This window comes from Selaginella moellendorffii, unplaced genomic scaffold (genome assembly GCF_000143415.4).
Source record: "Selaginella moellendorffii unplaced genomic scaffold, v1.0 SELMOscaffold_176, whole genome shotgun sequence".
Lineage (NCBI taxonomy): Eukaryota > Viridiplantae > Streptophyta > Lycopodiopsida > Selaginellales > Selaginellaceae > Selaginella > Selaginella moellendorffii.
Genome location: NW_003314436.1, coordinates 26,092 through 47,036, shown reverse-complemented (window position 1 = coordinate 47,036; position 20,945 = coordinate 26,092). Strand labels below are relative to the sequence as shown.

At 46.0% G+C, this 20,945-nt stretch overlaps 8 protein-coding genes and 1 long non-coding RNA gene across 14 annotated transcripts in view; 4 read left to right on the top strand and 5 right to left on the bottom strand.

Annotated features, from left to right (window-relative positions):
- Positions 1-1,029: 1,029 nt before the first annotated feature.
- Positions 1,030-2,054, bottom strand: LOC9639267 (mitochondrial import inner membrane translocase subunit tim50). Its single transcript, XM_002993890.2, has 2 exons — positions 1,704-2,054; positions 1,030-1,524 (listed from the first exon to the last, which is right to left on the bottom strand). Exons 1-2 carry the CDS (start codon positions 2,052-2,054, stop codon positions 1,030-1,032), a joined length of 846 nt encoding a protein of 281 aa, XP_002993936.2.
- Positions 2,055-3,920: 1,866 nt separating this feature from the next.
- On the bottom strand, positions 3,921-5,390 carry LOC9636569. The gene has a single exon (XM_002993889.2). It carries the CDS (start codon positions 5,388-5,390, stop codon positions 3,921-3,923), a length of 1,470 nt encoding a protein of 489 aa, XP_002993935.2.
- Positions 5,391-5,597: 207 nt separating this feature from the next.
- On the top strand, positions 5,598-8,464 carry LOC9636568 (WD repeat-containing protein 43). 3 transcript variants are annotated; one of them, XM_024667528.1, is made up of 13 exons: positions 5,598-5,702; positions 5,753-5,881; positions 5,937-6,046; positions 6,112-6,266; positions 6,320-6,408; positions 6,480-6,978; positions 7,048-7,182; positions 7,238-7,470; positions 7,532-7,614; positions 7,686-7,797; positions 7,857-7,931; positions 7,980-8,235; positions 8,306-8,464. In XM_024667528.1, the coding sequence occupies exons 1-12, from the start codon at positions 5,634-5,636 to the stop codon at positions 8,205-8,207; spliced, it is 1,917 nt and encodes a 638-aa protein (XP_024523296.1). In that variant the 5' UTR covers positions 5,598-5,633; the 3' UTR covers positions 8,208-8,235; positions 8,306-8,464. The 3 variants fall into 3 exon arrangements, with proteins under 3 accessions (XP_024523296.1, XP_024523297.1, XP_024523294.1); XM_024667529.1 differs by having other exon boundaries at positions 7,045-7,173; XM_024667526.1 differs by having other exon boundaries at positions 7,045-7,182.
- A 461-nt stretch (positions 8,465-8,925) lies between these two features.
- LOC112343666 lies at positions 8,926-9,521 on the bottom strand. The gene is made up of 2 exons (XR_002991352.1): positions 9,441-9,521; positions 8,926-9,377 (listed from the first exon to the last, which is right to left on the bottom strand). It is a non-coding gene; the product is annotated as an uncharacterized LOC112343666 (long non-coding RNA).
- A 112-nt stretch (positions 9,522-9,633) lies between these two features.
- LOC9639266 (glucan endo-1,3-beta-glucosidase 2) lies at positions 9,634-12,185 on the top strand. The gene is made up of 4 exons (XM_024667504.1): positions 9,634-10,120; positions 10,325-11,671; positions 11,738-11,765; positions 11,834-12,185. The coding sequence occupies exons 1-4, from the start codon at positions 10,015-10,017 to the stop codon at positions 12,027-12,029; spliced, it is 1,677 nt and encodes a 558-aa protein (XP_024523272.1). The 5' UTR covers positions 9,634-10,014; the 3' UTR covers positions 12,030-12,185.
- A 210-nt stretch (positions 12,186-12,395) lies between these two features.
- LOC9639265 (endonuclease MutS2) lies at positions 12,396-15,588 on the bottom strand. 3 transcript variants are annotated; one of them, XM_002993888.2, is made up of 4 exons: positions 14,082-15,588; positions 13,496-14,026; positions 13,001-13,435; positions 12,396-12,929 (listed from the first exon to the last, which is right to left on the bottom strand). In XM_002993888.2, the coding sequence occupies exons 1-4, from the start codon at positions 15,492-15,494 to the stop codon at positions 12,633-12,635; spliced, it is 2,676 nt and encodes an 891-aa protein (XP_002993934.2). In that variant the 5' UTR covers positions 15,495-15,588; the 3' UTR covers positions 12,396-12,632. The 3 variants fall into 3 exon arrangements, with proteins under 3 accessions (XP_002993934.2, XP_024523270.1, XP_024523271.1); XM_024667502.1 differs by lacking the exon at positions 12,396-12,929 and having other exon boundaries at positions 13,117-13,276; positions 13,317-13,435; XM_024667503.1 differs by lacking the exon at positions 12,396-12,929 and having other exon boundaries at positions 13,117-13,252; positions 13,317-13,435.
- A 60-nt stretch (positions 15,589-15,648) lies between these two features.
- LOC9636567 (TATA-binding protein 2) lies at positions 15,649-17,238 on the bottom strand. Its single transcript, XM_002993887.2, has 9 exons — positions 16,854-17,238; positions 16,699-16,786; positions 16,581-16,652; positions 16,478-16,528; positions 16,376-16,420; positions 16,223-16,315; positions 16,048-16,149; positions 15,901-15,974; positions 15,649-15,841 (listed from the first exon to the last, which is right to left on the bottom strand). Coding segments are annotated over exons 1-9 (600 nt in total). The 5' UTR covers positions 16,928-17,238; the 3' UTR covers positions 15,649-15,840.
- A 177-nt stretch (positions 17,239-17,415) lies between these two features.
- On the top strand, positions 17,416-18,907 carry LOC9636566 (BTB/POZ domain-containing protein At1g21780). Of its 2 annotated transcripts, none has more exons than XM_024667507.1 (5): positions 17,416-17,727; positions 17,792-17,937; positions 17,992-18,107; positions 18,188-18,649; positions 18,705-18,907. In XM_024667507.1, exons 1-5 carry the CDS (start codon positions 17,585-17,587, stop codon positions 18,837-18,839), a joined length of 1,002 nt encoding a protein of 333 aa, XP_024523275.1. In that variant the 5' UTR covers positions 17,416-17,584; the 3' UTR covers positions 18,840-18,907. The 2 variants fall into 2 exon arrangements, with proteins under 2 accessions (XP_024523275.1, XP_024523274.1); XM_024667506.1 differs by having other exon boundaries at positions 17,992-18,150; positions 18,213-18,649.
- A 1,761-nt stretch (positions 18,908-20,668) lies between these two features.
- The window catches only part of LOC9639264 (omega-hydroxypalmitate O-feruloyl transferase), a 1,832-nt gene continuing 1,555 nt past the window's right edge, over positions 20,669-20,945 (top strand). Inside the window, exon 1 of the mRNA XM_024667523.1 lies at positions 20,669-20,891. Within this exon, the coding sequence (XP_024523291.1) occupies positions 20,669-20,891 (223 nt within the window). The remainder of the gene's footprint in view (positions 20,892-20,945) is intronic.

The window sequence follows — 20,945 nt, the reverse complement described above, 5'->3', positions numbered from 1 at the left end:
TAAATAAAAAATGGGTCATCATGAGTTCTTAATTTAAATTAATAAATTATTTTTTAAATATTTTTTTAGTAAATATTATAATTTTTGCTAATTTTAAAACCTCAATTCCCTCAAGTAAGTATTAATATTTAACTTATTTTTTATTAAGGTTCAAAATTAAAGATTCAATTCAAGATTTTCAATAATAATTATATTTAATAACCTATCATGAAACAAACCTGAGAACAGGTGGCCGCAACACCAACGGAAGGCTCAAGACGAAGGAGAAACACTCGAGCACGGCAAGAACCTGCATGGTGCACTTCAGTCAGCACTAGAATAGCACACCATACGGTAACGTGAACCTGTGTAAAGAACTCCGGGTTGTCGTCGTCAATCAGAACGACAGCAAGTAAGCAGGCATCCGTGATCTCACCGCGAGCACGGAGCTTGCAAATGTCCTCAGGACTCGCAACAAGGACATCCAAGCGCCTGAACATCCACTCGTGGTCTGGAAGACTCCCCACGAGCTTCACGGGGTGATAGTAGCAGCGTAGGACCTCCTGCGTGTACCGCACGTTTGAGTCCTTTGTGATCACGACCACTGCGTCTTCTGCTGCCGACCTTGGCCTCACCAAAGGCAGCAGCAGCTCGAGAAGACGAACAGATTTCACAGGAAGAGGAGCACCCTTGAATTCTGCAAGACAAGCATAAGAAAAGAGAGACAAGAAAAAGAGGCAAAACCAGACCTTTGCAGCGCTCGATGCCTTCGTACAAACCCCGGGCATCCACCTCCAACAAATCCCGAGGGACCGTAGACCGGTTCATGAGAATGCCGTGGAGTTCAAACAAGAGATCTTCAATGCAAAATGGAGCAAGCGGGGCTGGAACCAATGGAGCTATACCTTGCTTGGAGGAGCGAATGGATCGAAGAAGAAAAGGTACCGAGGGCTTAAGCCAATCACCTTGGCGATCACGGCACACGGCGGAAGTCTCCATTGTGGCACCGACTCGTTCGAAAGAATAAAGAACCCCAAGCACTGGGGATTTCTATTTATTTCTTGCACGAACAAATAGTTCGCTTGCATTCTCAACACTGATTTGGCCCAATGCCACCTCTAGTAAAAGGGGAGTCAAGGCCCCAAGGATAGAATCATTGGGATCACCGTGAAAGGGTGGGACTTGGATGCCATTTTTGGGATTGTAGGGGTACAAGCTCGCGTTGTCATCGATCCACACGATTTTGTCCCTGTTTAGTTTTCGCAAATCCTTCACCCTTTGGCCGCTCAACCAATCCGTGTCGCTCCCGGTGAACACGGCAGAAAATATTTCCCCGGTGGGATCTAAGCTACTCACAATCTTCTTCACGTATGACGCACCCGAAGCACTGAAGATTACAATCTCGTAAACCTGGGACATATCCTTGAGGAACCTGTCCAAACCTGGTCGTTTTGTCACGCACCGGAGCAAAGTTTCTTCATCGTGATCAGCCACACTGACGAGCGTCTGATCTAGGTCCAATACCAGCATCCATCTCGCCATGCCCTAGGATTGGGTCAAAACCCTTTTCACACTTCACCGACAAGGAATGCTGACTATATATATTCATGTTTGATCATCCTTTTAAAAGTTTTGATGAGCCTTTTCACTAAACCAGAAGGGACTATTATGAGTTTAATATTAAACATAGCTATATACATTTGTTTCTTCTGTTTCTTGTAGACTTGTTCATGTCCACTCGCATCTTTTGCTCTTTGCTTAGCGTTGAAACTTCCGTGTGCTCCTCCACTGAAGTTTCCACTCGGATCTTCTCGTCTTTGCTCGGACCTTGTTCTCTTTCGGCATTTTCTTCCACTGAAAGAGCTGTCTTGAACGAGTAGGAAGATAGGTGCTTCGGAGCTGGACTCTGATCGAGCGAGCTCCTCATCGCTGAGATGACGAAACAAGAATCCAGACCCATCCTCTCCATCCACAGTAGCGGCAGCAGTATGAAAAACCTGTGCTCGGTCCTCCGATCCCACCTTCACCCTCTTGGGAGGCTGGAAAAACTCGGTAACGCTGCAAGTCTGCCCCATTCCTAGCCTAAGGTAGAAAAGCAAGTGCCCTATCCCGATCGAGAGAGACTGCATCACAGGAACACAGCTCAGAATCGCGAGAAAATATTTATTAAAAATAATAAAAATATAAAGATTTTTTTAAAAAAATTGATAATAAAATATTAATTATATTTATAAAATAAATAAATACATAATTATGTGTATGTGACAATGATGAGAAAAAACTTGAAACTTTAAATGCAAAAAAAGTGAATAGCTTAACAAACTTTAAAATAACATTATTCCAAGCAAACATCACGAAAAAAAACGAGAAAATACATCTTGTCTCCTCAAATGAAGCGATTGCAAACAAAATGCAATTCTCAATCAAACTGTTATTGAATCACAAAAAAGTATAAACATTGATTGATACATTTAAAGTTACTTTATAATTTATAAAGGACTACAAATAATATCACTAAAACTAGTATCATATTATTATTATAAATTTTGCTAAAATTTATATATTTTAACTAAATATATTTATTGATTCTAATTTTTTAGTAATCAAATATCAACGAAAAAAGATTAGATATAAGAAGTTAAACTATATTATTTATATATTCCAGGATAATTTTTTCTTTTAATTTATTTTATAATCAAGATAAATAATAAAGAAAATATCGGTTATTATGAGTTCTTAATTTAATTTAATAAATTAGTTCTTTCATATTTTCTAGGCTTGTTGAACTAAACACTTGCTATTTCATTTTTTAGCAAATGGAAAACAAACACCGATAAAAACATAGTAAATATTATAATTTTTCTAATTTTAAGACCTCAATTTACTCAAGTAAGTATAATCTTTATTAATTTTTAATTTATTTTTTATTAGGGTTCAGAATTAAAGATTAAATTCAAGATTTTCAATAAAAATTATGTTTAGTAACCTATATAAAAATCTTCTTTCTTCATTTATAAAAATTCATAATACACATTAATGTCTATGATAGAAAGAAACAAAAATTAAATTAAATTTCACTAAAAAGGGACACAAGAAAAAGTAACACATTGTATAACATAGGAAATAAGTTTTATTATTGAAACTAAATTCAAATTTGAGTATGAGTTTGAAAGAAGTTTTATTTCTTTTATTTTGTTTAATTTATTAAAGAAAAGGTAAATTTTCCTTTGTTAAAGTTCATATATTTGAAACTAACTCTTACTTTTGTCCAATTATCATCACATCAATTAACATTAAATAGATATTGAAGTTTAGCTTTAGCCATAAAAATACATAAATATAAATATATAAATATATATATATATATATATACTAATAAACTTTTAAACTAATTTTATTTAGTTATTTCCATATTATACTTATATTTAAAAGATAGAAATGACTATTTTCTTAAATTTTTTATTTAAAAATATGCATGATTATCTCTTTTTTTAATATCTTTTAGTTGAACATTGAAATACATCAATTAAAAAATATGTTGTGAAAATTAGTTACTTTAAAAAATTCTAATATCTGATACTTAAACAACCAAATTTGTAATAAATCCACAATATATTTATTTGTAATATAATTTTTATAATTTTTTATTTAAATTTATGGTGCTTAGCTTTTAAAATATGTTTAGTTTATAGCTTAAAGTTTTTTATTTATTTGCAAAATTTCAAAATATTGTTTTGATAAAATATTGTTTTATATAGTGATAAAAATATACAGATTCAATCACTAATGACTTAAACCATAACTTTCCTTTAAGATTTAATAGTATTTTTGAGTAAAAAACTTCCTTTGCTAAACTAGATATTGTAAAATCTCTCACTTCATGCCGGTGTTTCCAGCAGGGGCATCCAAAAACAAACACGAACATTCGTCCTCCAAGCTCTTCAGTTCTGAAGAGCAATGAGGTTCTCAATAGCAGTTCTGGCTGATGCAAACTCATAGCCCAGCAGCCTGGACTGGAACTCTTGAGTTGCCGGGGAGAGTTTTTCCACAACATACATCATCTTACCAACAAGATACAGATCAGATTGCTCCGTGTACTTATCACCTACAAGCGTCTCTTCACCCCAAACCAGAAGCGAACACTCGGGCTCGTCACCAGCTTCCCACACAGTCTCCAAGTCGATCAAGACGTAGCCACCACCGCTCCTGGCAACATTCTCCCACCTCACATCCCGATGGACCAGCCCCGCTTCATGCAACTTCTCCAGGCCGCGAAGAATCCATAGAACAGCACTGAGAAGTTCCGCTTCGGTACAAACAGGCGGCTCACACTCCACGGCCTTCATGGTCACTCTGTACCTGTCCCTCATGAGCATCGGCTCGCCAGGAACTATACCCTCTGCTTGGAGCCCGTAAGCTTTCCTCACAAACTCCATTGTCGTGAATCCTTCACTGACATGCAGCGTCCAGGGACAGATCTCCTTGATCGCCATACCATTGTCGAGCCAGAGCGTTCTCTCGATCTGGTCCGCAGCTCCATAGAACGCTGGCGGGAGCGTCCGGAACGGCCTTGGACGATCCACAAAGCTGGAGGAGACGACGTCCTTGAGCGTGAGCGCAACCCGGAGGAGATTGATGGAGAAGCGCAAGCAAGTAAACTTGTCCCGCATCGACGTCAGTTTCAAAGGCCCCACAAGAACTTGCGATTGCATCTTTGATCCCCGTATCATCGCCCACGCTGCCATCTCCTGGCCTGCCAGAGCCACCCCGATGATCCACGGCACTGGCCCGTAGAACCGCGGCTCCAAGTTGACGACCTTCTCCTCTAACTTCTCTTGCGCATCCTGCAAGAACTGCCGCCTCTCCTCGAACTTAGCACACAGGCGGTTTCCACTCCACAGCATCGGATCGGCGCGAGTGCTACCATCCAAAGAGTCCATCACGATGCTGCGATTGAACTCGACAGTCGTTATCCCAGCAAGCTTGAGCAGCTTCATCCACAGGTTGCAGAAGGCTTGGTCCCAGGCAGACTCGAGGAGCTTCCCGGACTCGTCCATCTCGGCGCTGGATCCCATGAACGCTGTCGTGAGAGACACGATGCTCTCCGCCGGGCTGTTTGGAGCGAAGCCGGCAGCAGCGATCTCATCATCATCGGCGAGCTGTGCGAAAGTTGCAGAGCCAAGGGGCAGCGCCAATGGTAAGATGTGTGAGAGAGCTCTCCGCAAGCCGTCCAGCTCCAACACGGAGAATGGAAACGGCTGTAAGACAGTAGCAGCCCATACCTTGCTCGTGTCAAGCGGTGGATCCACTCTTCTTTTCATCGTACCAAGGAAATGCGCCCATACACGTTTTACCCTAAGTTTTACCTTTTTTATCTTTTTTTCTTTTTCCAGATTCTGGTAAAATCCCATTGCTAATGACAAATCGCGAAAAAATCTTTCAATTCACATAAGACGCAAAACTTGCGCTGTTTGATTCTTCTCTAACCGGAGCTTTAGTCTATTTTACCCGCGTCCTGTGATGAGACGAATCTTCGTAGTATATGCCACGTAGGGTTTGATCATTCCTTTCCCCCTTGATGTTAGAAAGATGGAAGAATATTCTTTAAGTTAATAAAACCCTAAGCCCTAAAGCGCCCCATTTCTCCTCTGGCGATGGTTCTAGCGGCGTTCAGTCCGCGAGGAGATCAGTTTGCTATCGGCGCTGGCGATGGACGATTGAAGGTTCTTCTTCTAGATTTCAGTGTTATTGATTCAAAATATTTGATCTACAGACATGGGATGTTGCCAGTGGTCATGTTTGCGCGGAATTTAGCGGGATAGCAGCGAGTTCTTCTCAAGCTCTTGACGGGCATTTGGCTCTCAACTACAAAACTCTAGCATGGGGTGTTTCCAGCAAGAAGGTTTGCCTATTTCGCAAGGCACAGGAGGCTTCTTCATCCTTTGTTTGTGTGTTAGAAAAAGAAGAAGGCGTCTTTGATTGTTCTAGGAACTGGAGGTGGAGACGTCCTGGCCTGGGATCCCATTCTCGGAGAGCTCACATGGAGGACAAACGATTGCAACACCGGGTAAGCGACTCCCATTTTTTAAATTTTTTTTTCGAGTTTAGCTTGGTTTTGAGCAACTATTCCAGTGGAGTAACCTCCGTGTGCTTCGCGAAGAACCAAGGATCTTTGTTCAGTGCTGGGATAGATGGCATTGTCTGCGAGCTCGAGGTAGCCTCTGGAAAGATTTTGAGCACGTTGCAGTGCTCGAAAAGTTCAATCACGAGTATATCGTCGTCGCCAGGTGTGTGCTTTCGTGAAGCAAAAGCCTTGTTCTGTAAATAAGTGTTCTTGCAGATGCTTCGCTGTTGCTTGTCGCGGCCAACGAGCTGAGACTATTTGATATGAGAACCAGGAAGAGGTTACGAAAGTTTACTGGGCATGCTGTGAGTATTGTTATATTGATTTCTATCCTGGCACATTACGATCTCTTTCTTTTTTCTTCTGTTTTTTTCAGTCTTCTGTGAATGTTACTGTGTTTACCGAGGACGGAAGATACGTACTTTCGGCTGCTGTTGGTGAAAGAAACATCGCAGTTTGGGACACTAACGAAGTTGGGAAGGAAGCCAAAGTGACTCTGGCGATGGAGCATCCCGCTGTTGCTCTAGATTCGTGGGGTTTCGAAAAGGATTGCACGGAAAGGAAAATACTGGCAGTCTCAGAAACAGGCGAGGCTTACATATGGAGCGGTCTGAGCTTGGAAGAGCTCGGGAAGGCCGAGCCCGTGCGAGTTCGTGTCGGCTCCAAGAACTCGGGAAAAGCGTCGAAACAAAGCATTCTTCTTGGACGGCTTGTGGGAGCTGGCTCTGTCGTGGTTGCACGGGGTACGACTGTGAGGCCGAGTTTTGAGACGGTGGCACTGCCTGAAGAAGGCGTCATTGTTCTGCCTCCATCGGAGCAGGGAAATCTGTTACTCTCGCAGTCCGAACCGACGATCAAGCGTGGTGGCGATGATGGTAGGATCTTCTTTTCGTGTTCTTATTTACATTACTGGTTTTTCATAAGTTTTGTCGATTTTTCAGCAGTGACTGTGTTGGGAGCAGACAATGCAGCCGACGCAAGCCTTCCTAAGCCTCGAATTGAAGCTGGCGACGTGAAGAAACGAAAGAGGCGCGAAGCAAATGTGGCTTCAGAAGCCGAACCAAGTCAAGGTATGGAAGGTGAGAGTTTTCAGAAGTGAAAGTCCAGGAAGTTCATACATATTTGCCGCTCTAGAGGATAAAGCCGATGGAGCCACTCCAATGGAAGAAGACAAGGACGAGCAAACAATGGAAGAACGTCTCATGGCTTTGGGACTGGTAGAAGACAAACGCACCGAGGGAAATGCGTTTGAGAACGCGGAAGTGGTGCCTCCAAAGTCGGATTCTCTGGAGGTTCTCTTCACGCAGGCAATGCGATCGGACGACAAGAGTCTGATCGAGCAGTGCCTGTGTGTTTCGGATACGAAGGTGAACTTTTAAGTTTTTCAAATGCTTTGTTTCAAACGGTTTGATCATTGAAACTTTGTAGGTGATTACGAACACCGTCAGGTCCTTGAGTCCAAAGGATGCCTGCACTCTTTTGAGACTCGCAATTTCGAGGCTTGAAGAAAGGTAAAACAAGTTTCCCTTTCGTTGTTTTCCTTGGTGTTTATCGTAATTTCAATGTGTGTGTGTGTGTGTAGTCCACGGCGAGGATTGCAGTTACTGCCATGGATCCGGATAACGCTGCTAGAACATGCAAGTTATATTATGTCCAACATTGCCATCCAACCTGTCCTGAAATCTCTCTATCAGGCAAGTCATGAGCTTTTTACATTTTCTATTCAAGCCTGAGAGAGACGAACATGTTCCAGGTTGTGGAGTCTCGTCTTCACATATTCAGACCTTTGCTCGCATTGTCTGGAAGGCTGGATCTGATCGTGGCCAAGGTAAAAGCGGACACAGTCGCTTTTCATGCTCATCCTGTTTTGTTTCAGATCAAGGCAAACGAGACATCCAAGAGCGTCGAGCAAACGGAGGTGGCTACCGCTGTTTACGAAGAAGATGAAGAAGAAGACAGTGATCAAGAGGTGGAGGACGCAATGGCTGACGAAGAGGAAGACGAGGACGAGGAAGGAGAAGAAGAAAGAATGGACGAAGACAAGCCTCACCTGGAAAACGGTGGAAGCTTTTCGGACGACGAAAGTGACCAAAGCAACGATTGATCAACACCTTTTCCCTCTCTTCCTTGGGGTGAGTAAAAGCTTTGGTGTTTCTGCTTGGCTCTCACATCACTCACAAACCTTGTTCGTTGCTTGCACAGGTCAATGCACCAAATTTTGTACTGAAAACACTTTAGACCATCTTCGGCAATGCGTCTCGCGGGTCTTTTTTCTTGTATTAAGCTAATGGAGAAGTTCCAAGTAAGTTTTTTTCATTTTAACAAATCGAAGGCAAGCGAGGAGGACACTGCATTAAATTCTCTGCTCTCGTTGTGCTGGCAAGAGAGATTTGGAGGCCATAGGTGTAATCATGGCACCCAAATTTTTATTGTCACTCGCGACAGTAGCAGCACACACAGACAGACAGACGCGCACAGATGCTAAAACCAAAAAACACTGAAAGAGATGGAAAGAACCAAACCAAAACTAAAGGCGGACTAAAGGAAAAGACCCGCTCGTGTAAAAACCTCCCTTAAACCTCCCCTCGTAACATTCTAAATCCAAGGACGTATGATGCCATATGATACTGTCCCCATACGTACACCTAGTCGCAGCGCTACGTACCTACCAGCCTAGCATCTACAACCCCTGGGTAAAAGAAATGCATGGTAAAAAATTGAGAGTTATCCCGTTTTTTGACGACACGGTCGCCGGTCCCCATCACGCACAGCTTTCAGTGACATTAAAATCCCACAGTACAATAGATACGTTGCATTGTGAGTTCTCACGCTAAGCACCGAATATTTTTTATTTCTCCACCCTTTTCAACGACTAGCAAGGTATATTCTGCTTCCAGTATATTCTGTTCTCGAAAGAATATTCGTCCAATCCTCTGACAGAATATTCTTCTGGAATGTATTGTATGAGAGAGCGTAGGTATCCGTTGCGGGGCTGGGATCGTACGTATGCGTTCGCCTGATTAAACAAAGAAGCAAAGCAAAGTATCAGCTTTACAGAAAAGAGAAGCTTTAGAACTTAGCTCTTTGTTGCCCGTTAGTATCATCCAAAAACTTCTCCGCCACTGCTGCTGCTGTTACTGATGCTCTTCCATTTCTCTCAGATTTTGCGTTGCTTTTTCCAGAGAGATCTCTCTTTTTATTTTCCAATCGTCTTGCTCGAAATATAGTCATTTCCATGTGATTGCTTTCGATCATACAGCTTGATCATACACCTCTACCACAACGTATATGTGTTAATATAGCGAGAAAGAAATTAAAAAAGAGCAAATAGAAAAACCTGGAAGCGATATATAGTCTCTCGACAACACACGTGTGCGCTAGTGTTGAATCCATTTCTTCGCAGGGGAGCGAGGTACCTACGACACAAGCACTCGTCTAGTTAGACAGAGAAGCAAGAAGAGGGGCTAGCTATTCTTTCTCTTTCCTCGCTTTTTTTTCTCTCCTTAGTGTTGATACTTTGGCCTACCTCTTGTCGTGTGATCGCTCCATTGATCGCCAGCAGCAGTGGGGCTCGCCTAATCGTCAATCGCGGTGGGGCTCTTCTCTCGCGCTCGCGTCTACGTAACACCAGCGTGAGCTCTCGAGCACCGCCCTCGAGCCTCTTGAATCAGCAGAAAAGCACTGTTCTCGTCGTTTTAGTCAGCTGTGATGTCGATCTGCTAGCGGCTGCTGGAGCACCTTTTTTTCTTTTCACCCCCGGAACGGTTTTAAGGATCTCTAAACTCTGCTTATCATCCCCCTGTTCCCTGCTTCATGCGCTCTTAAACCACGCTTGCACTGTGCGAGCTCCTCTCTCTTATCCTCGCCTGGCGGTGAGAGTTTCCACAGCTCTTCTCGGACATATAAATATCATGGAGGCAGCAGCAGCAGCAGCAGCAGCGGTGACAGATCGAGGATTCGGACGCTCTGGAGTGCTGCGCGTGTTCATCATTCTCATCAGCACCTGTGTGGCATCAGGTTAGAGAGCTCCAAACTTAATGCCTTCCCTCTCCCCCTCTATCCACATACCTTTCACTGTTCATAAGGGGGCTTCTTCTCGCAGCTCCAAGGAACTCCTCGACTGTTCCAGGACAGTTTTTCCTCCGAGTGATTGAGTTTTTATCCCCGCCACGAACCGACCATGGTGCTCATAACTTCGCTCTTTCTTGTGTCATAACGCAGGAACTTCTGGATTCGTTGGAGTCAATGTAAGGTACCCCAAGCTCGAAGTTGAAGCTGGCCGTCTCCCAAAAGCAGAGCTTGTCGTGGATCTTCTCCAAGTCCTCCAAGTCCGGTACATCAAGCTGCAGGGCGATGTTCATCCCTCGATTCTTCGGGCCCTGTCCGGCTCGAAAATTCAGGTTCTTCTCACTGTTCCCGACCAGTCCATTCCAGCTCTTGCTCAGTCCCAGAATGCTGCCTCAGAATGGTTCGAAGCAAATATCCTTCACCACTTTCCATCGACGGAGGTCACGGGTATCGTACTGGGGTCGGAGCTCATGACCAAAGATCCCTCTTTTGCTGGAGATCTCATCGAAGCCGGCAGAAAAATCCGTTCTTGCATCGCAGCGGCGGGTTTAGATCAGGAGATCAGAGTGTCGGCTTCGCTGTCCATGCAGATGTTCTCGCAGTGGGGCCATAAACCATCCTCGGCAGCCTTTGAAGATTTCTACCAGAGCCACTTGCGCGAGCTTCTCGACTTCCTGGCTCCCAAAGGCTCGTACTTGATGATCAATGTAGACCCCTTCGAAGCTCACCTCCATGATGGTTTCGCTCTCGACTTTGCCATGTCGTCGTCCACCGCTCAGGAACTTCTCGATGAAGACACCAAAGCTGGCTACACCGGCTTGCTCGACGCCGCTGTCGACTCCGCCTACAGTGCCATGGAAAAGCTCGGCTTTTCAAACATTCCGGTTGTCGTTGGTGAGATCGGCTGGCCATGGAAGTCATCTGGATCCGAAAGTGACCCCCTCTCGACCGCAACCGTTGAGAACGCTGCTCTCTTCGCTCAAAGCCTCGTGAAACGGATCCAGAGCGACAAGGGGACCCCGCACAAGCCAGAAGCCAGCATCCGTGTCTACGTCCACGAGTTCTTCGACATCGTTGGCCCTGCTGATGATAGTCGTCGACGCTATGGACTTTTCAGCACGAGCCAGGTCCCGCGGTACAGCTTCCACTTGAGTCCCGGAGTCTCGGAAGCTGAGATCTTGATGCGGAGAGTCCTCGCTGACAATGGCACCAATGGTACCGCTGTCGCACCACCCTCCGGTGGAACTGGAACTGGAAGTGGCCAGTTTTGCGTTGCTGCTCCAGGAGCATCTGATAACGTGCTCTCCGTTGGCCTCAACTGGGCCTGCGGCCAAGGGAACGCCGACTGCACGCCTATCCAACAAAACGGTGCCTGCTATCTCCCGGACACTTACGCCGCGCATGCGTCTTACGCCTTCAACAGCTACTACCAGAAGAATGTTGGCGCTGGAGCAACATGCGATTTCCAGGGAGCCGCAATGCTGACGAGCACTGATCCAAGTAAGCTTTTGTTTTAGTTGCCTCAGCTGGCTGGTGTTGACGGTAGTCTTCTCTCTCTCTCTCCAGGTCATGACAGCTGCATATTCACGTCAAGGTAGAGTGGTTAACCGATGTGTCAAAGCTTACCTTTGAGCGTGGTTTCGTTTGTTTGCATCTTTGCAGTGGGAGCTCGGGTGGCGGGGCTGGCACGGGTGGTGGCAGCACCAGCGGTGGAACAACAGGACCATCGTCATCGGGTGGCATCCTCCAGCCATTTAATCCGTCGAGCAATACATCGAGCGGGGAAGCTTTGCATGCGACGATGGGAGCTGCTTTCATGCTCGCAGTGCTGGTTTGGACTTGGAGATTCTGCTTGTGAGTTTCAAGACTTTTGTAGTGATGGGAAGGGAGCGTTCGTTGTCCGTCCGTTTGCTTAGAAGCTTTAGCTACTTCGTCTTAACTTGTACCACGGCCTGTTACAGTAGATCATGTTTAGTCCCATGGGCCAACCAAATCCTTCTTACCTTTCAGAGTTTTTGAACTCGTTTTTTTTCGCCACACCAGAAACTCTGGTACGTAGTCCGGTTGGTGAAGAACAGATGACGCTTACGTCCAAAATTACGACGTTCACTCCGGACAGTAGTGTTAGCCACTGTGGCATGCTTGTCGTTATCGATCTCTTGGTAGGTTCCAGCTTTGAGGACCAACTTGGATCTTGGGGGCCACCTGTGAAACTCCCCAGAGCTTTCATAATCGTCCTTGTGAGTTTTATCTTTTGCCAAAGCAGCAAGCTAAAAAGATTCCCACACTTTGCATACTAGAGGAAGCAAAGTCTTCGCGAAACAATGGCTTTTTCCCTCCTCAGTGGCCATTATCATAGATCCCGCCCGCATTCGAGCCTATTTTTCTTGATAACTTCTGGATTCACTGAAAGCTCCTTCTCCTTCCCTGTGCTTTCTTGTTCATCGTTGACGATGGTAGTCTATGAAACGTAAGCGACTGTGCAGCCACCATTTACGAAGGACTCGTCCTCAAACTTGGCCACGTTGGGATGCTTTCGCAAGATTGAGATCACTGCCTGTTTCAAAGCACCTGTTCCGACGCCATGAATGATGAAAAGCACTGATCCCGGTTCTCTCTCTGCTATAACCATGCGAACGACTTGGATAGCGTCCTCCACTGTCATTCCCCGCAAATCTACTGTATTCTTCGACGTTTGGATTGCAGGCCCGAATTTAAGTTCCGTAGTTCCCGATTCGGGAAGGAATGGAGCAGGCTTCTGTAAGATAAAAAAACAATACTAGCCATCAACTCCAAACAAAACATAGAAAAAAAGAGATCTGACTGTACCTTTGCCTGTTTAACAGGACTGCCCTGGGCTGTGAGCATCAGCTCAGTGGTCTTGACGCGCATTTTCATAGTTCCAAGTTGAACCATCAAATGGCCACTATCGTCGGCAGGCTCAAGTACAGTTGCCGGCTTTTTCCCCAGCCTCCGTATGATAACTCGTTCTCCTACTCCCGGCAAAGGCAAATAACTATTGCTCGGATTTTGTTCTTTGAAGAAAGCGCCATAGTCGTTCACTATGGTGGTGATTGAGTCCTGTGCAGTTCGCAATGTAAATGCCTTGCCACCGCCACTGTTATTACTCAAGCCTTCTTTATACCTGGATATCACTGCCTCCATCTTGTTTTTTGCTTCAGTGACGTGCTTGCTCATCGAAGCTAGTTCCTGGCGTTTTGCGGCAATTTTTCTCTTGTCCAGGTCGTCAACTTCAAACGCGATCTGGAGAGAATGAACACAGAATTAGCTACTTATTATTGTGGCTGACAGGAATCCGCTTACTTCGTTGTGCAGTGTCTCTATATCAGAAAGATACACTGCTGCTGTGCAGGCATGGTCCTCTTCTTCCTCGGACTGCTTCATGAGCTGCAGCATAAGATCGCTCTGACGACTTTTAAGTCCCGACGGTGTCAGCTTAGTCAGCCAGTAGCTTGCACGGCTGAGGATATCCGAGTCGAACTGAAGAGACTTCGCAATGTTGACAGCATTTGACTGTCCAGGAAGTCCCCAAAGAACTCGGTAAGTTGGCCGAAGCGTTTCTAAGTCGAACTCCACAGACGCATTTTCAAATGGCAAGTCCTGGTCGTGGATTGGAAGGGTCTTCAGCGAAGCACTATGCGTGGTGACGATGCATAGATGAACCGTTTTGGCGAAATACTTGAGCACAGCAGTAGCCAGAGACGATCCCTCGGCCGGATCAGTGCCACCTCCAATCTCGTCTATCAGCACCAGAGACTGAGGACCACTTGCTTCGGTAATCTTGCACAGACGCCTCATATGACCACTAAATGTTGACAAATTCTGCTCCAGCGACTGAAGAAAGAAAAACTCAGAAGTCAGAAACCATTTTAGCAAGCGGATCACGCACCTGAGAATCGCCAACATCGGCAAATATACGATCAAACCACGGGAGTCTGGGATTTCCTGAAGCAGGCAAGTATAGTCCCGCCTTCGCCATAATAGAAGCAATTCCCAGCGTCTTCAAAGCTACAGTTTTCCCACCGGTGTTTGGACCAGAGATGATAACGATCTTGACTCCGTCTCTCACCTTGATGTCAATCGGAACAGGAAAGTTATCTCTGTCCAAACCTTTTTCCAGTGCAGTCTCAAGCAATAGAGGGTGCCGAATCTCCTCAATGATCACTCCCTTCGACTCGCTTTTACTTTCGAAGAACGCGGGCTTCACTGCTCCAAGCCACTTCGCATGCTTCGCTCGAGCACAGGCTAAATCCAACAGCATGATTGCGTTGAGCTGCTCAAGGATGCTTGCTGCGGAGGCGGCAACTCTGGACGCAAGCCTTCTGCAAATCGCCACTTCTTCTGCTCTTTCAGCTGCCGAGAGCTGTATCTCCAAATTGTTTAACCGAAGTGCCGGCTCTGGTTCCATGAACAGCGTCGCACCAGTGTTGCTAGAATCCAAGACCACGCCTCCAGGAAGTAGAAACTTGTGTGACGCTCTCACAGCAACGCAAAGCCTGGCTCTTCTGGTGGTGATTGTCATCGAGTCGATCCCTCCGGCATCTATCACCATTCTCGCTGTTTCCTTCAGTAAAATATCGAGCTCGGTCATGTTGGCCTGCCTTTGGCGACGAACTTGCGAGAGCTTCGTGCTCGCCCTGTCGAGAACGATCTCTCTCTTCGAATCCAAACACTTGTCGATGTCTTCTCGCAGCTCGCTGCAAAGCTCCAGGCCTTGCATGATCCGTTGTAGTGGAGAAAGTTCCAAACGTTCTAGCTCCAGACCACCACCACCTTTCGCGAAGAGTTGATCGTGCAAGCGTCGAGCGCACTCTAGCGTATCCTTGACCGAGCAAAGCTCTCCAACATTGCAAAACTCTCCGGAGATGGCCGCTTCCACGACCTTCGTCACGTCCTTAGCACCAAGAAACCGAAGAGTCCCGGCCAGCTTGTGAGCATCCGCTGTTTGATCTTGCAATCCCTCGCTGTCCTCTCGATTCTTCCCGACTGGAAGATTGGAGCCCCGAGCAGCAGCAACACCCATGGGCGTGGCACAAAACCTGGCGATTTGCCGACAAACCAGCGGCCATTCCAGCAGCCCCAGCGCCTCAGCCTCCACGTCCATCTCCAGCGGCTGCTGAAGAACAAAATTCCCATCCTCGTCGCTTCCATAGCCGTTATCTAGCCCCCTGGAGCTCCGAAATCCCTGAGCCTGGCAATTTCTAAGCCGCCGCACGGCATAGCTCCTTCTCGCGCTGCTCGCAAATCTAGAAGGCCATCGATGGCACGGGAAATCAATCAGACAGCCTGCCGCGAGCAGCATTCTCCAAGAATTTCGACTAACCTGCGCTGGATCTCATTCCCGCCCACCTACGCTACGCTCGCGGAGAAAACAATCCCCATACACTAGGGTTCTAGCAAAATAAAATAACGGTGGAGAGATTCGAACACCCGACGTATCATCCATTCAAATCAAATGAGCGAACAAAAATTATTCCATGGTTGGATAAAAGTGAATAATTAAAAGGCTTTGTTGAGAAACATTCTCTCCCAGTAAAGCATCGTTTCCCTCTCGACGTTTCTTTCCTTTACAGCGTCCGTCGTGTCCTATAAGTTGCAATTCGATGATCTTGGAAGTTGATTCGATGACCCTGGAAGTTTTAGAATTGTCTATAGGAAAAACCAAGAACACCGTGTAAGTTTGGTGACCGAATTTAAGAGAAACATACCATTGCTGCATCTTTCTAAACTCGGTCAGCACCGGGTAGATGTTCTCGAATGCTTCGTAGATCTCATCCCGGACCTGTGGAAAAAAAGGAGCTCCAAGGAAGAGAGCTTCGTTACCTCCATCTCTCTGCGTTTTTTACTGGTTTTACCTTTGCACCAGTAAGCACAATCTTTCCAGAGACGAAGATCAGGAGCACGATCTTAGGCTGCTTCATTCGGTAGATCAATCCGGGGAACAGCTCTGGTTCGTACTGCACAAAACTTTAGTGATAAGACCCGCAAAAGAGAAAAGAGTATAAGTGTGACAAAGGAAGCACGACTTACGCTTGAGAAGTGACCGTGAGCGTACGCCAGGCCCTCCAATCTGATCGGGAACTTAACGTCGCAGGAGCCAACAATGTTCTGGATCTTAAAATCCTGCGATCATGGACGTTACTAAGTTTGAGCTCAGACCACAATGTGTTTTCTTCTTCATACTTTAAACTGTGCGGGGAATCCCAGCTTTTGGATGATACGAGCATACTGCAAGAACGAAAACCATGAGTCCCATTGTCGAAGAAGACAGCGTCAAGCATTTACCTTTCTTGCTGCGAGCTTTGATTGTTGTTCGCTCTTGGCTCCAGTGCAAACCTACAAGCAAGCCGTTAGTAAGAATCACAGCGCCAAAATCGAGACAAGCTACCATCTTTCCCGACGCAAAAATCAGCGCTGTCGTCTTGGGCTCCCTTATTCTCATGATCACGGCTGCGAAACGCTGTTTCCAGAGCGTTAAGTTAGAAAACTTCCTCTCTCCCACAAACCTTGGGGTTATACTCGGCATTCCTCGCGTGAAGAGCAATGGTTTTCAGATCTAGTTTACAATCCATGTTCACGGTCGAGACAATGTTCCTGAAAAGAAAGAAAAGACCCCAGCTTCCATTACAATCTTGTCACCACAAACCCAAGTACCACTCACTGTAAGGTCGGAATGATCCCAGACGGATGCTTGGCAAGATCCACCGGCTCAGTGCCCTCTAGAATTTGCGCCATGGGTCAAGAACAAGAGATTACCAGCGCTGGCGAAATCAAGCGCCGAAACGCAGAGAGGATTGCGATTTGCGAGGTCGTCGAGCAGGCGCCGCCGCGGCAGCTCAAGATCCAGCGCTAGGGTTTTACGCGCCGCCGCAAACCTTGGAAGAGTGGAGATTTGGGGGCGCCGCGGCCTCTTTCTTTGTGGCGCACTGCTCGAGCCCTAGAAAAAGAAGGAAGGATTTAAGGAGGATGGGAGGATATATATAGAGCGCGCCCTGGAGGGCGGTTTATATACTTATGCCCCTTTGGAGAACACAAAGAAATGAGAAGGGCAAGGGCAATGCCCTCGCGTGTATGGGCTTGGGACTATTTGACAGAGACAGATTCCGTCCATCATGTCCGTACCTCAGCCTATCTAACGGACGTGGTGGGACAACGAATCGAACACGCGTGTAGTGTTGCGAGGGACGTGGACCAGTGGCACCGTGCCACGTGTGTTTTCTAAAGCCCTAGCGTGGAAGCGCTAAAGTGGAGGTAGAATGCTGGATCGATCGGCGAGAGTGATCTCGGCGGTAGGAGAGTGATCGCAGGCTGGGAGTGTGATTGATCGCTAGGCGCGGTCGATCGGCGGCGGCTCTTGCGCGATGAGGTGAGATTCGAGCGCGATTTCTCACGATGCAGAGCCAGCCGTCGCAGATCCATCTTACTTTCAGCTTGAATGTGGAGATTCTGTCGAGGCTGGCGCAGTGGAGGATCGACAGCCTCACTCCCAATCTCTGCTGGAAATCAAACAATTTTAAGATGGGTGTGTGGACATGGTAAATTTTTTTCCTCTAGAACAGTAGAACACACGCAATGTATGTGATTTCTTTTTCTTTCCAGGCGCTTGCAGATCAAAAAATGTGGGCCTTTGCATGTCTGGCTTTTCAAGGAACACTCGGATCATCCAAGCGAGCAAGTGCCAACTGTAGCTTTTGTTCTTCGTGTCCTTCATGGACCAGGTCTACGTCAAGTCGTCCAGTCTCAAGGTACTTGGTGACTATAGTTTGATCGAAAACCTTTACTTGGATTGGATTTAGCAGTGAATGACAAGACTTTCCTCACGAACGAGTACCACGCTTGGTCTGTGGAGACTGCGATCCATGGAAAGTTCGTTGTGGAGGTCGAGTTTATAGACATGAAGTGTGGCTCGCAAGCCGTAAGTTTCTCTCTAGAACACCATCAGCATCGATCTCAAAGTCGTGAGTTTTCTTTTTTCTTTGGTGATTTTCCATCCAGGGTGATCCTTTCTACTTCACTCTAGGAAAATCGATCCAGCCCGCCGCTCACCAGGCCGCGCTGAGCTGCTTGAGCTACATGCTAGACAGTGGCGTCCACACAGACGTGACGATCACAACGCCGAGCGGAAGCATTGGAGCACACTTGGCGATCCTGGCGACGCGCTCTCGAGTTTTCCAGGTGATGTTCTCGCACGACTTGAGAGAGAGGAAGACTTTCACGATCGAGATGGAGGACATGTCGCTGGAATCGCTCAAGGCACTTCTAGCGTATCTCTACGGCAGCATCAATCGCCCAGCGTTTCACAAGCACCGGATGGCTCTCCTCGCCGCCTCGGACAAGTATGATATCGAGGATCTCAAGCAGGCATGCGAGGAAAGCTTGATGGAGGATATAAACTCGGACAACGTTCTGGAGAGACTACACAACGCGTGGATGTTCCATCTTCCAAACTTGAAGAAGGTAACTATCTTCTTGCTGATCTTTCCTGTAACTTCTCTCGCGCTTTGTTTCACAGGATTGCATGAGATACCTCTTCGAATTCGGCAAGATTCACGACATTCGTGCTAATTTCGACCAATTCCTCCACTCTACTGACAAAGAGCTTCTCATTGAGATGTTCCAGGAGGGTTTAAATGCCGTACACTTTTAATTGGTTGCTTTAATGTTTTGTAATTTTGTATATGTATGCTTAAAAATATTCCAAGAATGCTTTTGTAATTGCTAGAGATATTATCACACCGATAGAGTTTGGTGATAATACTCCTCGAGTTGATTGTTCGCACCACCCAAATGTACGTGAGCGCACCAACAATGCAAATTGTACAGCGTGTTGATTGTTCCAAGTCTGTGGTAACACTAACAAAAGTTATTCCCAACTCAACAGCGTGATGATCTATGGCAAGACTAACAAAAATTATTCCCAAATGTATGGAAACTAAAGTGTGTTGATTGTTCTAAGAATAAACCTTGTAGTGTCAGGTAAAAGAAAAGTGTTCTCAACTACCAATGCTCGGTGATTAAGAGTATGCACGAAAGTTTCTACTATCCATGTACGTTAGTACATATACTCTTGGTTAGGTCAGGATTCTTTCGATTGAATGTACCCTTGATCTTGAACTTCTTCCAATGATTTAGTATGCTCTTGAGATAGAAGACAAGCCTTCGGAAACTTGGGAGCCGAAGCTTCCAGCTCTGCAAATTGGCGAGCTTGACAAAGCAGGCAACGATTTTTCCTAGTTGATAGCAGACATCCACCAAATTGTTTGGCTTGATGCTTGTTGAAACATATTAAAGCATGGAAGAACACTCGCTGGGGGAAATAGTTGAAATATATTTTGGAAAGCATAAACCCCGTCAAACTTGTTGGCAGCAATCTAAAGCTCTTCGTCTACTTTCTCGTGCAAAGTTCTGCCACAAAATGGGATCTGATTCTCTCAGCATGAAAATGAAATAGTGGATGTGCAGTCATAGAAGGTACCTTTGTGTCATGGTGGGGGTTAGTTGTTGACAAGGTCTCATTGCACGAGAGCCTGTACAAGGGACGATAATCAACTAAACCTCACTCTTTTCTAATGCAGCTGAATTTTTTCAATGGTAGTAGCTATCAAGATCTCACTGTACATTAGTTCTGTACATGTACATGGATCATGGAAGCTAATGTACGTGCTCATTGTGTTTAAGTCTAAGATTATAGACGACTGGACATTGTTCCCAGCTACATTATAGATAGAGTGAATTTCTATGTAGGATCAACAAGACTCGTCCAACCAGCAGACCCACGGGATGACAGCTTGGGTACTTTATTTGCCGGCAATCTCCGGTTTCACACGACAAAATCACACAAACTACCAACTTTGTTAGAATTATATTCCTAGTGCCCGCGTCAAACTTCACGGCGTACAAGGACCTAATCCACTCCCAAAAAGCACCTTTGCCAAAACTATTTGGCTTTGGAAGAGATCTATCCGACTACTTTCCAGAACATTTTTGGTTTTTGGGACCCTTCTCCTCGCTGGGAAGTCACAATCCGCTCGAGAGCTCCGTTTAAACGCCCCCACAAAACAAGCGTGGAGAGCGTCCAAGTCGAGTTGTCGTGTGGGTAAATTGACTGGTCTTTAACCTAGAGCCCGTCAACCTCCAGATTGTGTAGGCCGCAATCGCACCGTCACGCTGTGGAGGATGATGGCATCGTAGTAAAAGTCAATACGTGGTGCTGTAGGTGTTTCATTGACGGGCTGCCTACTTGTCCAGTCAAATAAATATCCCCACCATGGCTCCACTGCAACCAAGAAAGCTTCAAGAAAGAGTACCTACTCGTGAGCTCCAGGTTGATATCATAATTCCTTGAAGAAAAAGGGAGAGGAGAGTGCTAGTTTTTCCTGGTTTATATCATAAGTTCTTGGAAGAAAGGAGGAGAGGAGATTGCTAATTCTTCCAGGTTGATATCTTAACTTTTTGGAAAGAAGGAACCCTGAGAGGATGGGATCATACTATCTCCAGATCAACACCGAGGAGCCCGAGGTGATCAAGCCGGCATCGCCCACCAAGAAATGCGCGCTTTACCTCAATAATTTCGACCAGCAAGTGTTCTTCCACGTCGAGATGCTGCTGGTGTACGATGTTGGTCACGGGGAGTATAGCATCCAGCTGGGTGACGATCTTCGTGACGATGGCGGAGCTATGATCGAGAGCTTCCCCGAGGGCCTTGAGCAAACCGTTCTGGTTTACTACCCGGCGGCGGGGAGGTATCGGATCA